This window comes from Serinus canaria, chromosome 7 (genome assembly GCF_022539315.1).
Source record: "Serinus canaria isolate serCan28SL12 chromosome 7, serCan2020, whole genome shotgun sequence".
NCBI classification, from domain to species: Eukaryota; Metazoa; Chordata; class Aves; order Passeriformes; family Fringillidae; genus Serinus; species Serinus canaria.
The window spans coordinates 21,836,047-21,853,156 of NC_066321.1; the positions used below are offsets into that span (position 1 = coordinate 21,836,047).

A 17,110-nucleotide genomic window follows, 5' to 3' on the forward strand; every position below is an offset into this window, starting at 1 on the left:
AATGAGAGGATAACCAAGACTGAAGAAACGTTGATGTGGTGGGTTACTTTAGCAGTAAATTTTTATAACACTGCTTTTCCTGACGCCATTATTCCGGTAAGCAGGCAATTTTAATGTATGCATGTGCTTAACTATGCTGCTTCCTATACGAAATTCTCGCAGAATACCCTTTCTCCTGAACTCTCTATGCTAGTTTAAGATGACAAGCGCCATTCAAAGCTACAGGCAATGCCTCTGAATGGGGAAGTCTGTGAAACTTACTACTTGGACTTGTTTTGGCATTTTTCCTGAAACTGACTAAGCTACGTTCCGTTCTGAGGGTGAGCGCTGAACGAGCTCCGGAGAGCCAATCTTCAGCTGCCTCCTTGCAGCAACTCCAGGGTGAAACAATACGTAGAGTCAAATAACTTCTCTTAGAAAATCCTGCGCACCTCAGGCACACCCTGATACTCCTGCAGCTGTGCCCTGTAGGCAGGGCATTTCCTCCTTTCCTTCTCTCTCCTACCAAACACTTGACGCCGCCTGCCCGCACACTCCCTGCGCAGCTCGGCACACAGCGCTCCCTCAGCGGTCCCCTCGCGCTCGGGCCCGGCCCGCGCGGCGGGGGCGGGGCGAGGCGGGGGCGGCCCCAGCGAGGGGAGGCGGGGCCGCCCCGCGCGCCCTTCGCGGCTGCGCCGGCGCCGCCACCCCCACAGCGGGCGGCGGTTTGTGCGCGGGGCCGGCGGCCGGCGTGGGACCGACGAGGGCGGGAAGGCGCTGTCGCTGAACGCCGGCACGGTGATATCTTCTCTTTCCTCGCCTCCCTACTCTTCTCCGCACCTTCCCTTTCCCCAGCTTCTCTCGCTCCCAACCATTTTCTGTCCTTTTGGCGGGGAAGGCGCTGCGCCGACGGGGGGAAAGGAGGAGGGGGGGATGGGCGGCGGGCCCTGAGAAGAAAAGCGGTAACGGCCGCAGCTCGCGCGCCGCCCCGAGCCCGCCTTGGCGCCACGTGACCCCCCCCTCCGCGCCCGCCTCCTCCTCTCCCGCCCGGCTCCATATTGGCGCTGCGCTGGCCGAGCCCGGGCACAAAATGGAGGTAACTGCGCGCGAGGCGCGGGGCTCGCCGCCATCGGCCGAGGCGGCTGCGAGGTGGCTCCTGCCGCGCCGAGCTGGAGCGGCTTGAATTCCGCCCGAGCCTGCGGGCGGGAAAGCGCGGCGGGAATGGGGTGGTTGGCGGCAATACGTTGTGGAGCTCCTTGCAGTTCCCGCGGTCGCCGCCTCGTTGCGGAGGTCCTGCCGCGCTCCAGACCCGCTTTCGCCTGCGACACGCCGCGTTTCTCCGCAATGGCGGCGCGGGCAGGAAGAGAGAGCGAGCGGGAGAGGCGGCGCTTCCGCCGCGCGGCCCCGCGGGCCGCGGCCGCCATTTCGCAGCGCTCCGGCGCGTGGTGAGAGGGGCCCGGCCCTCGGCCCGGGGCAGGGCTGTGGGCGGCAGAGCCCTTTGCAACAAATCCCGGGGGCACCGAAACACACGGGCGCGCGTTCGGGCAGCAGTAGGGCAAGGCGAGCCCTACACGTGCGTGCGTCATTGTTCTGCCCTCCCCGTCTTCCTTGTCCCCCCTTCCTTCCCCGGCCCAATCCTCTCCAGCGTAAGCTACCCGGAGTAGTGCGGCAGGGATGTTCTTTAACACACTTTCTACGGACTCAATTTGCTTAAAAAATATTCTAGAAGCGTTAAAATAGTTTACGCTGCATTTCGCAGAGGAATGCTGCAAGACGTTTTAGCACCTCTCTAGTACCTCTTAGACCTGCCCAGAGGGAGTTAAAACGTGCCGAGAGCCTTAGCTGCCCGAAGAGGTGGGGGAACGAAAACTAGAGTTCTGTTCCTTTTCTGCACTCCCACAATTACACATGCAGAAGACCTAGGACATTCGGTGGCATTCTGCCATGGTCGTGGTGGGATCAGCATGAAGCAGTCTGCACAAACCTAGTGAAATCATTCTCGCTCTGCCTGGAGGGAAATTATAATGATATTCTGCCCTTGCTTTCCCTTCCTCAAAACCTAAGGTTTTTTTCTCAAGTGTTTCCAGAGTACGGCAAGCAAAAAGAGTGGGTTGGGGTTTTTTTGTGTGTGTACGTGGTATTTTTTTTATCTTGGCTCCTTTCACTGTACGCTGAAACCTTAAAAATTAAGATCTTAGAAACCAACAACTCACACTAGTTTTTGTTCCTACATTAAAAATAGAAGAAACTAGATCCCTTAACTAAAGCAGTGAAAAACAACTCTTTCATGTAAGCAATTATTTTAGCTGCTTTCAGATTTAATGACTGAGAGGGGTGATGCACTGGTTCAGTGCACTAGAAAGTTGTTCAGTAAAGCTTGGGAACCTACCACATCAGATATTAAGCTATTACATGTTCCTGTTGGTTTTGGGAATACACTACCATCACACAACTGGGAATCAAATTTTTCCTGCCCTAACTTTTAGGTTTGGTAAAACACCCTTCTGTATGCACTTTAAGTCTAACTTCAGTTGCTTACAGAAAGCACCAGTGCATTTCCATAGTATTCCCTGGTTGAACTTCTATCTTCATAATGTCTGGTTTGTCTCTCTTAGCTTCTTTTCTCCTGTAAGAGAGAAATAGAGCAGCGTTGTGAGTAATGAGACATGTCCCAGTGGCTTCTTTATCATTAAAATTCAAAGCTTTCCTTGGAGGCTGCTTTAAATTCTTAGATTAATTGCAGTATATGATTGCTCAATGCTAGTTTAACTAGCGTTCAATAACGAAGGTGTTCTGAGTATTTTTATTCAGAGTTGAATAGAGTATTTTGTTGGTGATAAGAGTTAAAAAATTTAATGCTGTCAGCCTTAAAAAAATTCTGTAAGGCAGAATGGGAATGGGACTGAGCTGGGCTGTGTTCCACATGAGCTGATGGTGTGTATTAGCAAGAAGACAACTCCTTTTTAACCCTTAAGGCCTTCAGAGGCCATTTGGGCAGAGACCATGCCCAGGAGCTTTATGTTGGCCAGTGTGGAGCCTCGGTGGGGAAAGGAATTTATACTTTCCATTACTTTGAAAAGGTAGTTAAATAAGCTTACTCCTTTACTCCCTAACAATTCCTAAAGCTTTATTTTGCCATACAGCTAGTTTGTAGAAAGCCCTTGAAGTGTTAATGTTCTGTTTCATACCTCTCCTACGTCATGTAAAAAAATTACCAGCTCCGTTGAAGTACTTAATATCCCAATACCTCTTAAGTCAAACTGATGTTTGATTTAAAGGATTTCAAGAGCAGTTTTAACATTGTGTAGCGAGGAACTGAACATAATACAAACATTGGATGTTACTTAATAAAACCTTTAAAATTGTTAATGCATTAAATCGTGATACTCAAGATTTCACAGTTGAGTTTAATTTGAAGCTGAATTTTAACAAAGTTATGTTTAAGAATTTCCACTTAGAATAACAGCATATATTGCTAATTAGTAGAGACCTGCCTGCCTTTCCATATGCAGGAACAAAATTTGCAGAAAGAAAACTTTAAAAAAAACCCCACAACCCAAACAAAAAAACCCATCACAGAAGTACACTTAATCTTGTAAATATCTATGCTTTTAAGTGCAGCACAAGTACAGTTTTACTGAAGAATGTGAAGTAGTTAACAGTATTGCATTTTGGCCCCTGTAGTAGAGCTTCAAGAATCATCCAAAGTAGTAATGAATGTTGGCCAGAGACAAATGAATAGGTTAATACTAGGACTAACTGAATGATCCTAGAAAGTTTTCTAGAAAAAAGGCCAAAGGGAGCATGATTGTTTTGTTTGAATGTGTGGTTATGGGTTCATTCACTGAGCTTATATTGTAAAAGATGTCCTGTTTATAATGGGATATACATTACATAGTATAGGCCAGTAATCAAATATGTAATAGGGAAGCAAAAGTAACGCAGATGCCTAGTGCTAGAGACTCCTGAGGATCAGCATTTCTTGATGTTGCTAGTTAGCATCAGTAAGGGCTTCTTGCACTACTCCTAGTGGAAAGTATTTTCTACTACAGGATCTATAAGTGTTGCACACTGCTGGATAGCCGACTACAAGAGGTAGTCATCAGAAAGTTCTAATAAGCAGTGTTTGCTTTTGCGGGTTAAAAATCCAGAGAAGCAGAATTTATGTAGTGGATTTGTGTATTGAAGTGGAATTTGCTTGCTGTGTATTAGTTGTACTCACAATAGTGTTGTCAGACAGTAATAGATAAAGGTTGGCTACAGATTTTAGCATTAGTTTGTATAGTGAGCTTGACTGAGATAGCAGATGTTTCTTTTACATATCTCTTCAATTATTAGCTGAGTAGCCTGAGGCTTTTTATCCTACCCTTTTAAATACTTCTGAGATTTTTTTCCTACTTTAACCTGTTTCTTCCTGCAAAGCTACACCTGTGCATTGCAGCAGAGAAGGCCCTGTGTCACAGGAACTGGGGTAAGTACTGACTTATCCAACCTGTTTTCTAGGTTTCCTAGATCTAAAAGAAAAGGCCGAGTTAGAGTACCCTTCCAAAATGGCTGCTATTAAGGAAGAGAGAGAAGTGGAAGACTACAAGAGGAAAGGAAGACGATCCTCACAGGTGAGAGGATGAGTTGTTTTTTTTTGAATAAAGTAGTTTTAAGGGGAAAAGATGAAAAAAAACCCCAAGTTAACCATTTCTATCTGATATAGTAATACCTTTTTTTTTTTCTACCTTCTTCATCCCCGTATTAGTGGAGTAACTTTAAACTGCAGTTTATTTCATACAGTTGTAAGGGGTGGGGTGTTAAGCATAATGGGGAAATTTTGCTTGTCTAGCTTTCTGTTATAACAATTGATTAAATATATGTTTCTGATTAAAGCAAGGTGGAATTATTAACTTCATGTATCCTCAGAGTATCAGCAGGAACTTGATTACTTCTACCTTCAAAAGTCCTGTTTTTAGTGGGAATGAAGACAGGTTCCTTTTTTTTTTCTTTTCTTTTTTTAAGTAAAAATGGTTGCCTGATAGTCACTGCAAATGAAAGCGAGCTGTACTAAGTAAAAATAACTGTTTTCTTTTGCTTCTAGCAGAAATACCGTAGACTGAATAAGGTGCGTAGTATAGAGAAGACGTTGGGGCTGTTTTTGGGAGGATGGGAGCTAGTTACTTTTGGGGCAGGGTGTGGAAGTGGGAGGGGGGGAAGTTCTTAATACCCTTCAGAAAATACTTTTTAAGGTCAGCAAAAAGGGTATTAAATGTGCTTATATAGCTTATAACGGAGGCATTTAATCTTCTTTTATTCGGATTTGTTTGTTTTCTAACATTACTTTTTCAGGTTGCCTGAATATTTTAGCTAGTACAATCCAACTTTTTCTGGAATGATAAACTACTGCAATGTGGAGGGCCTGTGCATTTGAATTACAAACAAACCTTGTCCCAGTTGCATGTGTCTGGTAGTGTATGGTTATTTTGTATTGAAGTACAGTGTAAAGTCCTTTTGGAAGGAATGTTGGAATTCTCTCACTCTTGGACTTTGAATTGAGTCTAAGGGGTCGATCAGCTGCCTACTAAACAAGCTCTTGCAGTTCACAAAAGTAGCTTGCCCTGCAACGATCTTAAAAACTGTTGAGTTTGTAGAGAATGTTTGTCAGGGAACGTTGCTGAGGCCCCAGTGGCCTGTAAGCTTTCATGTTTCAGAAGACAGTCTAGGATTGTACGGCCTGGGGACAGAGTGGTCTCAGGTTCAGCCACAGTTGAGTGTAGCTTTGACAGACGTTTTGTGGGCACTTGCTGCGGCTCAGAGGTGGGAGAGCTCCACCCGAAAACTGCCTTTAGAGAGAAACATCGGGACTCCAAAAGGCTGATCATTCAAAACCCCTTGCCATTTCACTTGATGGCTACCTCAGCATAGCAGCAGTATGTATCTGCAGTAGCTTTGTCTCAAAAGGTGTCAGGATTTCTGCAAAGAGGAGGATGTTCGCAGGAATCCCAGGGGGTTCTAGCTGCCATCTTTCCCCCCGCCTTAGGCGAGAGGAACAGTTACAGTGCGCGCCGAGGTTTTGGGGTTTCGGTAGGGCCTGGGAGGCCGCGGTGTGGTTCTGCTGACGGCCCGAGGCGAGCAGAGACCAGCGGCTCCCGCCGCCCCGGCCTCCCCCTGGGCCCTTGCGGCCCGGGCCCCGCCCATGGCGCCACTGCGGCGCCGGCCGCCCGCCCCGCCCTCGGCTCCATATTGGCGGCGCGGCGGCCGCGGCTCAGCACAAAATGGAGGCAACCGGCCCCGCCCGCCGCTTGGGCTTTAGGGGGGGAATGCCAAAGTCGGGGCAGAAGGAAAGTTTTCCGCCTCCGCAGAGCCGTGTAATATGTGTGGAAGCCCCTCTGACAGCTTAGGGGGAGAAACAGCGTCTTGCCCACTAAAGGCAGGCTGGACGGTCTTGCAGCTGCTCTCCCCACTCCTGCCCCAGGAGTGCTGCAAAATGGCGTGCTCTCCTGGCTTGTCAGCTGAGCAGGAGGCAGCCTGATTCGGAGAGAGCAGGGTAAAAGTTAACACTGAGGGAGAGATGTGCTCTGCAGGATTTTTTGTGCCGGAACGACTGCTGTTAGAAGTAACTTAAAGCAGAACAACTCTGAAACAGTCTTATGTGATAGAGGGCAGCGCTCTGAAAACCCCAATGAGAAACTGCCTAAAAAACCAATTCCCTAATTCACTTGAGAAAATATTGCCTTCTGTTTTTTTGCACATAATTCCTATAACATGTATGTGTCCTAAGGATAATTGTTATCCAGTAGAACAGAGAAGCTGTAACAGCGCATGTTCTTCCTGCTGTATGAGAACAGCAGTTCTCATGCACATAATAACAATAAGTAGGGAAGAATTTCACTTTTCCTTACCTGAAAAATTCTGTGGTTATTCTTTTAAGGTAAAAGCACTCTTGAGTTATTAGCTGGAAACTCTCATAGTTGAATAACATCAGAGAACTGTTAATAGTCTGTCCAGTTTTTCCTTACCTATGTTTCTGATTTTGAAGGAGTGTATAATCTTCACAGCTTCACATAATGTCTTTCAATACGTGTAGAAGAGTTTGAAATGCTTAGTGTTCCCAGCTTTAACATAACCCAACTAAAAATGCTCAGTAGATTTTTAAAATTTGAATTAGCAACAAATAACAACACTTGGTCTAAAGCAGTTTCTATATGCAGTAGGTGTAATCGTATAAAATTTAAAGTTTCAGTGTAGTGAGAAGAGAGATGGTTATTTTAATGCATTTGTAGTCTGGACTACTTGGAAGACACTAGAAGCTTTACTTTGTAGTCATGGGACCATTGACTGTTACTGATTTTTATGATCCTGCGGTAACAAAGCCTTAAATCTGTTACCAAAAATGCTGGGGTTCTTTCCAACAAAATTCAGCAGGTGTAAGGGCAGAGATTTAATTCCCAGACAGCTTTTCATCATCTTAGTTACTGTTTGCTGTAGTACAACCTAAGTGTATTAGAAGCCAGTGGTTTGCTGAAGCACTATATAATACAAAAACTCACTCAAAGAAGCTTAAGCCTTCCTGGCCAGCCCTAACAGTGTGACAAAGGTTAAAGACTTCAGATTTGAAACAGAATGTCTACAGATAGAAGTCTGTGGCTGTTTTTATGAAGTTCACATCAGGATAATGCTGCATTTAGTTTAGTTTAATGGACTGCAGCAGAAACAGTGAAGCCTGTTGAACATTGATGCTGCAGAACTGAAGTCATACACAGCATAGCTGGCCAGCACCTTGTGCAGTGTTTTACATGACAGAAGTACCCACTTGCTAAATGAGATTTTTATCTGGTTGCTTTTAAACAAAGAGAGAAGTCTGGTAAGACCTCTCTGACAGTGGCAGTTTTACTGCAACAGTTCTTTGTTTCAAAAACAGGGAAAGTCCTTGTCTAGTAAAAAAATGCAGCTCTGAAATGGAGCAGAAACACAATTGTACTCTTAAGCCATTTCAGTCATTTGACAGAAAATTGGGATCTGCAAATTTGCACCTTTTAAAATGTGCCTTAACATATATAGGCAGTCTTACCAAGAGCTATTAAATTTGCTTGTACTGTGATGCTTGCTAAGTTACCAATCCTACTCCAGTAGTTGTACCCACTACTGGTCATTGATGAGTTGTTACGGCATTTTTTTCTTTGTAAGATACAGGTCCATGTTGTCTCACATTTGAGAGATACTTCCCATAAGACTAAAATCCACCTATATATTTATACTATCTTGCTTGTACATACTCTAGTAATATAATTATCAAAGCACAGAATTTCTATTTGAAGGAATTCGCTGTTGATATGTTTCATTAAATTGTACAAAGGTAACCTTTCAAAATGGACATCCCCAAAGAGTAGATGCTGAGCTTGAGCAGGAACCTTTTTTCCTTGTGTACCATATCCTTAAATTTTTTTATACTTCTGCATATTTATGCTTCATAAAGTGTTAGAACTTCCCTTTATCTAGCACTGCTTCATCCCCAGTCCCTACAGTGCAAACTGCAACTCAAAGATAGGCACAAAATGAATGCACTTTTGGGGGACGGGGAGCAACTAAGTTATCTAGTATATTGAAATGCCTTTACTCTTTGCATTTTAGCGCTCTTTAAGTTGTTAGTGTTTTAATTAAAATCACACCTCATTAAGTGTTTCCTATTCTGCTGTCTAAACCCATTAGAAGTCATTGTTTTTATGTAAACATATTTCACCTATTTGTAGTTATAATGTGCACAGATAATTTCTAGTAATTCACTAAAATTTTAATTTATATTCAAAATATGTTTTTGTTTGTTTTCATTTTGTAGGGCCATGAGCCAAAGGAGCCAGAGCAGTTGAGAAAGCTGTTCATTGGAGGTCTGAGCTTTGAAACAACAGATGATAGCTTGAGAGAGCACTTTGAGAAATGGGGCACACTCACAGACTGTGTGGTAAAGTCTCTGTTATTAGTTTGTGCTTTTGAAGGGGTTAGGTACTTAAAGTAGCACAGAAATACAGAGTGCCTCCTTGTGTGTTTGCAGGTGATGAGAGACCCACAAACCAAACGTTCCAGAGGCTTTGGCTTTGTGACTTACTCCTGTGTGGAGGAGGTGGATGCTGCCATGAGCGCTCGGCCACATAAGGTTGATGGACGTGTGGTTGAACCAAAGAGAGCAGTTTCCAGGGAGGTGAGTTAGTGTTCCAATTAAGTATATACTCTAATCTTTACCTACTATTTGAAGCACTGAATGTAATTTTTGGCATTGCAGGATTCTGTAAAGCCTGGGGCACACCTCACAGTAAAGAAAATATTTGTTGGTGGAATTAAAGAAGATACAGAAGAATATAATTTAAGGGAGTACTTTGAAAAATATGGAAAGATTGAAACCATAGAGGTCATGGAAGACAGGCAGAGTGGAAAGAAGAGAGGCTTCGCTTTTGTTACTTTTGATGATCATGATACAGTTGATAAAATTGTTGGTATGTAAGCTTTTCAGTGACATGACTTGGGGGATAAAGTGTTAAAATTTCAGAAGAGCCGTGTGTGGAATGAGGTGATTGCATAATCAGCTGCTTTACCATTGTAAAGGATGGGGTTGATTTCGTGTTACTTTTCAAAGTGTGCACAGGCATTATAGTAACTTTTTGTGAGAGTTTTACAGTATATTGCAGTGATGTGATTTCTGACTTTACTTTTTCACTATTTTCTGTAGTTCAGAAATACCATACTATAAATGGACACAACTGTGAAGTTAAAAAAGCACTCTCAAAACAGGAGATGCAGACTGCTAGCTCTCAGAGAGGTGAGTTGTAGTTGTGCATAGCTATTTTGTGTAACAGGTTTTCAATTAATGTAATTCAAGTGAAATATTTTGTAGGTCGTGGGGGTGGCTCAGGCAACTTCATGGGCCGTGGAAACTTCGGAGGCGGTGGAGGGAATTTTGGCCGAGGAGGAAACTTTGGTGGGAGAGGTAAATGGCTGGACTATTATTATAGAATGTGATTTTACAGTTTAGTTTGGTTTTTTTTTTTTTTTAATTTCCTGTGTCAGTTGGCTTAAACACTTAACATGTTTGTTCAGGAAAACATTCTCATCTGTTTTGTGTTCTAGGAGGCTATGGGGGTGGTGGTGGCGGTGGTGGGAGCAGAGGAAGCTTTGGGGGTGGTGACGGATACAATGGATTTGGTGATGGTAAGTGTATTGTTCACTTCCTTTTCCCCCAATGTTAGAACCAGCTGTAAGTCTTGCCTTCACCTTGGAAGTGAAGTCTGTTTTGGTGATAATATCAGTAATGGAAATGAAATTGTCTACATTGTAGAGCTGTGAAGAGTTAACTTTATTTTTGTTCTCCCGACAAAATGATGGGTGGAAAAAATACTTGTCTGTATTTACCCTTTTTAAAAAATCTCTTATCATAAGCTCATGGGGGAGCTGCTTATTATTGAGAGCTAAGTGAAGATTCTTATGTCAGTTGAGATGACTAAAACTGAATAAAGGAATAAACAGCTGTTTTCAATAAGCTCTTAAGACTTCTTGTGGTTCAGTGGTATCTTTTTCATGATGCAGTTAGGTTGAGTATCCAAAATGCATCTGAAGAGAAATACAGCAGTTACCAAAAGGCTAAAAAATGCAGTTACCAGAATGCTAAAAGGGATGAGGGGAAGTAGCATGTAACTAATTACTTAGGTCCTGATTTTATAAGCATGGGGTTTTTTCTCAAATAGTTCAGATAAATCATGCAACCACAATAAATATAATAGAGGAAAAGTGCTATGTGACATCTTTATTGTGCAAGTGTGTTGGTTTGGGTTGTTTTTTTTTAATGGATCTTTCCTTACCTGTATTTAGCTTTGGTGTGTTAAGTTTGACTTTTCTTTTATTCACAGGTGGCAACTACGGAGGTGGTCCTGGCTATGGCAGCAGAGGAGGTTATGGTGGTGGTGGAGGACCAGGATATGGAAACCCCGGTGGTGGATATGGAGGAGGAGGAGGAGGATATGATGGCTACAATGAAGGAGGAAATTTTGGTGGTGGTAAGAGTCCATCTTTAATTTGACATCTGTGGTTCCTAGGTTTCATTTCACAATGCCTGAAATATGGCAATTCATAAAATGATTGTACGTCCAGGTTTTAATGTAGAAGGCCATGTTGCATAAGGAAAGTTCTTCATAGGGATCAGCTTTGATAAACTACAACTTTGTTTTGCCAGGGTTATATTTTTAAAAAGCTTTGGCTATAAATCTCTGTGTGGAGGCAGAGTACAAGAGTTTCAGTGGTTTTGAGCGTTTCAAGTATGTTGTCCTTGGATACCAGTCACAACATGTAGGTCACATCCTCCTTTGTGAGGACTACAAATGCAAATTTTTCTAAGCTTTTTTTGTTGTTTGCCCCAAATTAGGGGAGTTAAGCTACAAAAACTGCTGTATATCTTACTATACTTTCTGATCTATATATGCAGTATATCCATTACAGTTCTGTCATTTTTTTGGTGCCAATAGATTGTAATTTACATTATTGTCATCTCTGCAGAGGTGTGCAGTAGAAGAATAACAGGGAAATTCAGGGTTTTCCATTTTTGGGGCTCTTAATTTGGCCTATTGGGTTAACATCAAATTGGCTACTCAAGTGTGCTTAGAAAGTGATGTGTTTCATCTTAAATAAAATACCAGTTCCTAATTGTAAAAATACCAAGGGTCTTCTGTTAGCATCAAAATACATTAATTTAATTTTAAATTTAGTTTTACATTGGGTATTAGAATTTGGTGAGTTTTTAGTCCTAGATGTTAAACAAACATGACTTTATAAATTACTTGTTTTAGGTAATTATGGTGGAAGTGGAAACTACAATGATTTTGGCAATTACAGTGGACAACAGCAGTCTAACTATGGTCCCATGAAAGGTGGTGGCAGCTTTGGTGGCAGAAGTTCAGGCAGTCCCTATGGTGGTAAGTATGTTTTTGTACAGAAGATATTTTTGAGTTCAAATCTGTCATTGTTCATGTACTTCAGTATACATGTTGGTTTTTTAGGTGGTTATGGATCTGGAAGTGGAAGTGGGGGCTATGGTGGTAGAAGATTCTAAAAATGCTACCAGAAAAAGGGTAGGTGTAATGCATATTTATAATGATGATTAATAATGTACAACTGTTCACTGAGAGTAATAATTTTCTTATCCTGTATTCAACAGGCTACAGTTCTTAGCAGGAGAGAGAGCGAGGAGTTGTCAGGAAAGCTGCAGGTTACTTTGAGACAGTCGTCCCAAATGAATTAGAGGAACTGTAAAATCTGCCACAGAAGGAACGATGATCCATAGTCAGAAAAGTTACTGCAGCTTAAACAGGAAACCCTTCTTGATCAGGACTGTCATAGCCACAGTTTGCAAAAAGTGCAGCTATTGATTCATGCAATGTAGTGTCGATTAGATGTACATTCCTGAGGTCTTTCTCTGTTGTAGCTTTGTCTTTCTTTTTTCTTTTTATTTTCCCATTACATCAGGTATATTGCCCTGTAAATTGTGGTAGTGGTACCAGGAATAAACAAATCAATGAATTTTTAACTTTTCAATATTTGTGTAGTTCAGTTTTTCCACATTTAGTACAGAGAACTCTATAACAGATCTGAAATGTAGTTTAGGGTGTTTCCTTGTTAGTTAATAGAGAAGATAAATGCATTTCTCAATTACTATTTTGTATTAATTTAAAGTTAACAATAGAAACACCTATTGATTTGCAGTCTTAAGGGGTCTAGTCTCAGTGTATATACGTAACTGTCATTGACATGAGTTACATAGGCATACAGAGGGAAAACATCTGTATGTTGCATTATAGTTTGTTTAGATGTATAACTAGGATTTGAGTTACTCAAATTAGTGTTTGTGAATCATAGAACTAAGCTTTATCTTAATGAAAACTTCAAATTTTTGGTTTGTGCATATTTTTTTAATTTGTAGTTCTGTATTAGTACTAGCGCTTCAAGAAAATAAGGCATGATAAATATTTTAACAAGACCAACTTTAGACACATGAAAGCTGTCTCCCGTCTCATTTGAGATGCATAAGGGATAACTGAAGTTGTTTAAGTCTTGGGTGGAGAGAAAAAAAAATTTGCTTTTTACCTTTATATTTATTGTAATTCCCGAGAAGTTAAGGTGGGGGGAAATCAAGTGCCTGTTTCCTTGGGATATACAATGATTCTGTTTCAATAAAACTATACTTTGGGGAGGGTGGCTTGGAATTTTCATCCCCTTTGTCCCCATTTCCTTCTCCCTTGCACCAGACTGCACTGTTTCAATTAAATGAGGCATCATAGTGAGAGTAATAGGTATGTTCCTCAATAATTTAATGGCTGTATACTTTCTTGCATGCACCCTAGGCAATTTTCTGGACACATGCTTCTGACTGGGAGCCAAGGGTAGCACAGGTGTAATCACTGACAGTCCCAGGTAATGTGCTCCAAAAGCCCATTCCCCATGGGCTCTTAGTACTAAGAGTCCTTGAGCTTTTTTCCCTGGCAGATGTCTGGGCTCAGCTGAGACCTCAAAGATCAAACACGATGTAGTTGTATTTTACCGACTAGAAGCACTCCCACAAAGTAGAGGGCTACAGTCCCGAGTTCCCACAGGTAGAATGATAGTGTGTTACAACTGGATTTGGTGCAGTGGAGTAGAAAATCTGACCAGTACATGTGGCTAGAAATTGTATTTCATTCTCACTTCTGACCTCCAAATTAAGGCACTGCAGTCTGTGCTGTCCTCGTCTGGTGTGAATTCTCTTGACAATTGCCAGGCCAGTGCTTGCTGTCAATTCAGACTCAGAAGAGTAGGGATCCAGTCAATAAAAAATACTCAGACACTTGGCAATATGTATTGGAATTACTCACACGTGTTTCACTTCTGGGTCAATATGCAGTATAAGGTAAATGCAATTCCAGTGTAGGAATGAATCTGCAAAGATGTATGAAATGGCTTAAGGCATAATCAGTCATATTAATGAATTATAATTTTTAAGAAGTGGTAGAAAAAAAAGTGTGTTGTTTGAAAAAAATTAAACATGTTATTTAAACGCTGTTATTGGAGTGTATTTAGACTGCAGTACGCTATAACAAGGAACCAGTGTCAAGATGGTAGCCTCCAAAATGGATTTCAAAGTCTGCTTATTCTTGTCTGTGGAGTTCTGAAAGATCTCAAAAGTTAAAGCAAGAATTGGTGGTTTAGTGAATGCTTCTGTTGTTGTACATGTTCATTTGGGCTTGGGGTGGGGGGGAGGCTGTACTTCAATAAAGGCATTTTTTAAACAACCCATTTGGAGTTTGAAAACATGGGAAACTAAACCACAACTCACTAGGGAGTGAGACACCTGACTTCTGACTTGCTTTGTACATTACTATGCTAGAAGATGTGTAGACTTGAACCTGGGGCCTGCATCTGATTGCAGGGACAACTGAAGGATGGGGTTGATGTCCCTTCTGACAATTGATCTGGTATTTCTAAATTCTTTTAGAATGTATTGACAGTGTTCTTTTTAACAGGGCCTCTTGTAGCTGTACTGTGACTACAATGTTAACTTTGAAAAATAGTGTCATAATAAACTTTATGAACAAGATCTGTATGCAACCTTTTAAGAGATGGATGTAAGTGACCGCTTTGTAGGTGGGTGGGGTAGCTTAGCTGTTGTTTGTGACGTGGAAAAGTGTAAGCCATGAGGACAGTGATCCGCCAGCTTTACAGAACCTAGGATGTACTTCTTTGATCCATACATTGCTAAGGAGACTCGTAAGACAGGACTTCAGCAGCCTATTGAGTATGGAGAAGTCAGCCTAATTAAAGAATGACAAGGCAGCAGGAGCAACAGCTTCAACTTCCAGAAAAGTGAAGGAATAAGATACTGTGCTGATAGTGAGCAGCTTTCCCAAGGCTAGTTAAATCTACTTATCACAGCTGAAATATCGAAGAAAGTCTAGCAAGAGTTCTTCACCTTTTGGAACCTCCTTGAGTGATAGCTACTTGAGTTGACTCAAAATCAATAGGTCTAGCATTTAGACCTGAAAGGAAGGGCAATGAGCATAGGTAAGGTTTGCCTTTAAAATTTTTCATGAATTATAAAGAGTGGTGGGAGGTTTTTAAACAAGGTAAGAGTAATTTCTTTAATTTTCAGGTTGAATGAGAAGCTGCTGCTTGACAAAATGGGGAGTGTCTTGCACATCCTCTTCAAATGAAGGTTTCTGACTGGGTAAGATTTGTAGTGTATAGTAAAATGTATTTAACCCCTATTTCCTTCTAGGCTTTCCTTTGACAGTCTCTTGATAGCAAGGGAAGCCATAAGTACTAAGCAGCAAATATTCCAGCATATGTCATCGGTGTTTCCTGTTCTGGATGAGAGCTGCTTGCTGGCACATTTCCTATTCAAGAATCTTCTGTTCCTGGCAGATACAAAATTGCTTGGTGTCTGAGGTCAACAAGACAAGTTGATGTTTTGAAATAATGTGTTTTGGTTACTGGGGAGTGTGCTGGGGTGGGGGGAAATTGTTCTGTGCCTTGTCATGGAAAGAGGTGCTGCAGAGAAGCCCAGGAAGGCAGTGACACTGAAGTGGTTCTTCGGTTCTCAGCAGCTATGACCTGCTGCTGCTGCTGCTTGCACCCGGTCTGGGAGGGAGTTTGGTATTGGTACAAGCTGGGATTTCCCTCCTAGGTAGTGGACTTGACTTACCAGGTGATGTATTTACCTGTACAAATCAAAGAGCTCCCTTTCAGATTCTGCGTGCTTTCAGGCAGGGTAACTGAGGCTAATGCTGTCATGATACCCAGCTGAAATCACAATGGCATTTGTATAGGCAAATGAAATGGCAATAAAAAATTCTCATGCAATCTTGGTTTTACACAGACAAGGACATGTATTAAGTCTTGGAACATGTATTATTTCCTTTTCTGCATCTTAGATTGTTACAGGTCCTTTTGTAAAGTATTTCAGCATCTGTTTAAACTTCCAATACATTTCTGAGCTTGTGCATTCTTAGGAAGTCAATTTCTATTTTAGTGTTGGTTATACTTCAGTTGCTCTGAAAGTCAAATGCAGCCTGCCTTATGAGAGGCAGAGGCATGTTCACAGATTGTTTCAAGTACTTAGACTTTCTACCTGCTGCCTGTAGACTCCCAGAAAGTAATTCCTGACTTAGTAATAATGAGTTGAGTAATTTGGAAGTAACATACAGAGACTTTCATAAAATCAGAAGTTACTTAATTCAAAATCTCATGATAATTGCATGTACTTGTTAAAAAACATTGAGACAAGTTTGTGCTTAGTCAAGGTTGAGCCTAAATCTGAAACTGCAGTACAGTCACGTTACCTTAGTGTAATGTGCCAGCTTGTTGCTGAGATGATGAGCTTGCTTTCTTAAGCCTAAAAGTGGGAAACTGTGCTCTGCCTTGCAGAGCTCCTGCAGGCATCTGTACAGCCACAGGTAGTGGGGAACAGCATTGCCCCTTAGGTACAAATACTCTTGCACCTGTGGTGGTCTTTGAATTTTTTTTTTAATAGTAGAATTTTGAAAATGTAACAAAATTAATTCTTAACAAAAACTTTGTAGTTTGCCTTGGTAGTAGGCATGTGTATAGAGTAAAGCTCTACTTTTAATATCAGAGGATTCCATGTTGCTGCAGACTTGTTATGTGCTCTGGGTGGGTCTTTTTGCACCACAAACAGAAATTGATAATCACAGTTAGAATTATTTTCACAGTTTGATTTATAACACTCTTGTAAAGATTAATATACTTCAGTTATTTATAGTCAAATCTGTTCAGAAATAACTTTGACCAAAATAAACACTTTCTTAAGGGAGTACTAGGTCAATTGTATCTCTGTCCAAGAGGCACTTTTAAGAGTTAGGAACTTTATGGCCATCTGGCTTCTGTTGAAAATAGCAGCTTTAAATGGAGATAAGGATGTGAAGATGCAAAACTAACAGAGCATTGGTCTCTAAGCTACAGTTGTACTTACTTGAAACAAAAATAGTACTTCCAGTTAGAGAAGGGAGTTTCCCCAAAAGCAGCCCAGATCGATGGAGGTAACTATGCTATTACAGAGCATTGAAATTAAACACAGCATCTTAACTTTGATATCTTTTCAATACTTCCAGTTCCTCAT

General features: G+C 41.7%; 1 protein-coding gene across 5 annotated transcripts; it reads left to right on the forward strand.

Moving 5' to 3' along the window:
- Positions 1–627: 627 nt before the first annotated feature.
- HNRNPA3 (heterogeneous nuclear ribonucleoprotein A3) lies at positions 628–12,537 on the forward strand. Of its 5 annotated transcripts, none has more exons than XM_030241644.2 (13): positions 628–777; positions 4,483–4,595; positions 5,066–5,089; positions 8,801–8,923; positions 9,014–9,160; positions 9,242–9,452; positions 9,686–9,775; positions 9,836–9,943; positions 10,084–10,164; positions 10,860–11,006; positions 11,793–11,918; positions 12,003–12,074; positions 12,161–12,537. In XM_030241644.2, exons 2-12 carry the CDS (start codon positions 4,530–4,532, stop codon positions 12,053–12,055), a joined length of 1,176 nt encoding a protein of 391 aa, XP_030097504.1. In that variant the 5' UTR covers positions 628–777; positions 4,483–4,529; the 3' UTR covers positions 12,056–12,074; positions 12,161–12,537. The 5 variants fall into 5 exon arrangements, with proteins under 5 accessions (XP_030097504.1, XP_018767111.1, XP_050832884.1 ...); XM_018911566.3 differs by lacking the exon at positions 628–777 and adding an exon at positions 972–1,075; XM_050976927.1 differs by lacking the exon at positions 628–777 and adding an exon at positions 972–1,075 and having other exon boundaries at positions 9,851–9,943.
- The last annotated feature ends 4,573 nt before the right edge of the window (positions 12,538–17,110 follow it).

Excerpts from the sequence above, each read along its gene's own strand:
- HNRNPA3 (XM_030241644.2), top strand. The coding sequence starts at position 4,530 with ATGGCTGCTATTAAGGAAGAGAGAGAAGTGGAAGACTACAAGAGGAAA. Across the intron at positions 8,924-9,013 it reads GCACACTCACAGACTGTGTG|GTGATGAGAGACCCACAAAC; the intron begins GTAAAGTCTCTG and ends GTGTGTTTGCAG. Across the intron at positions 10,165-10,859 it reads ATACAATGGATTTGGTGATG|GTGGCAACTACGGAGGTGGT; the intron begins GTAAGTGTATTG and ends TTTTATTCACAG.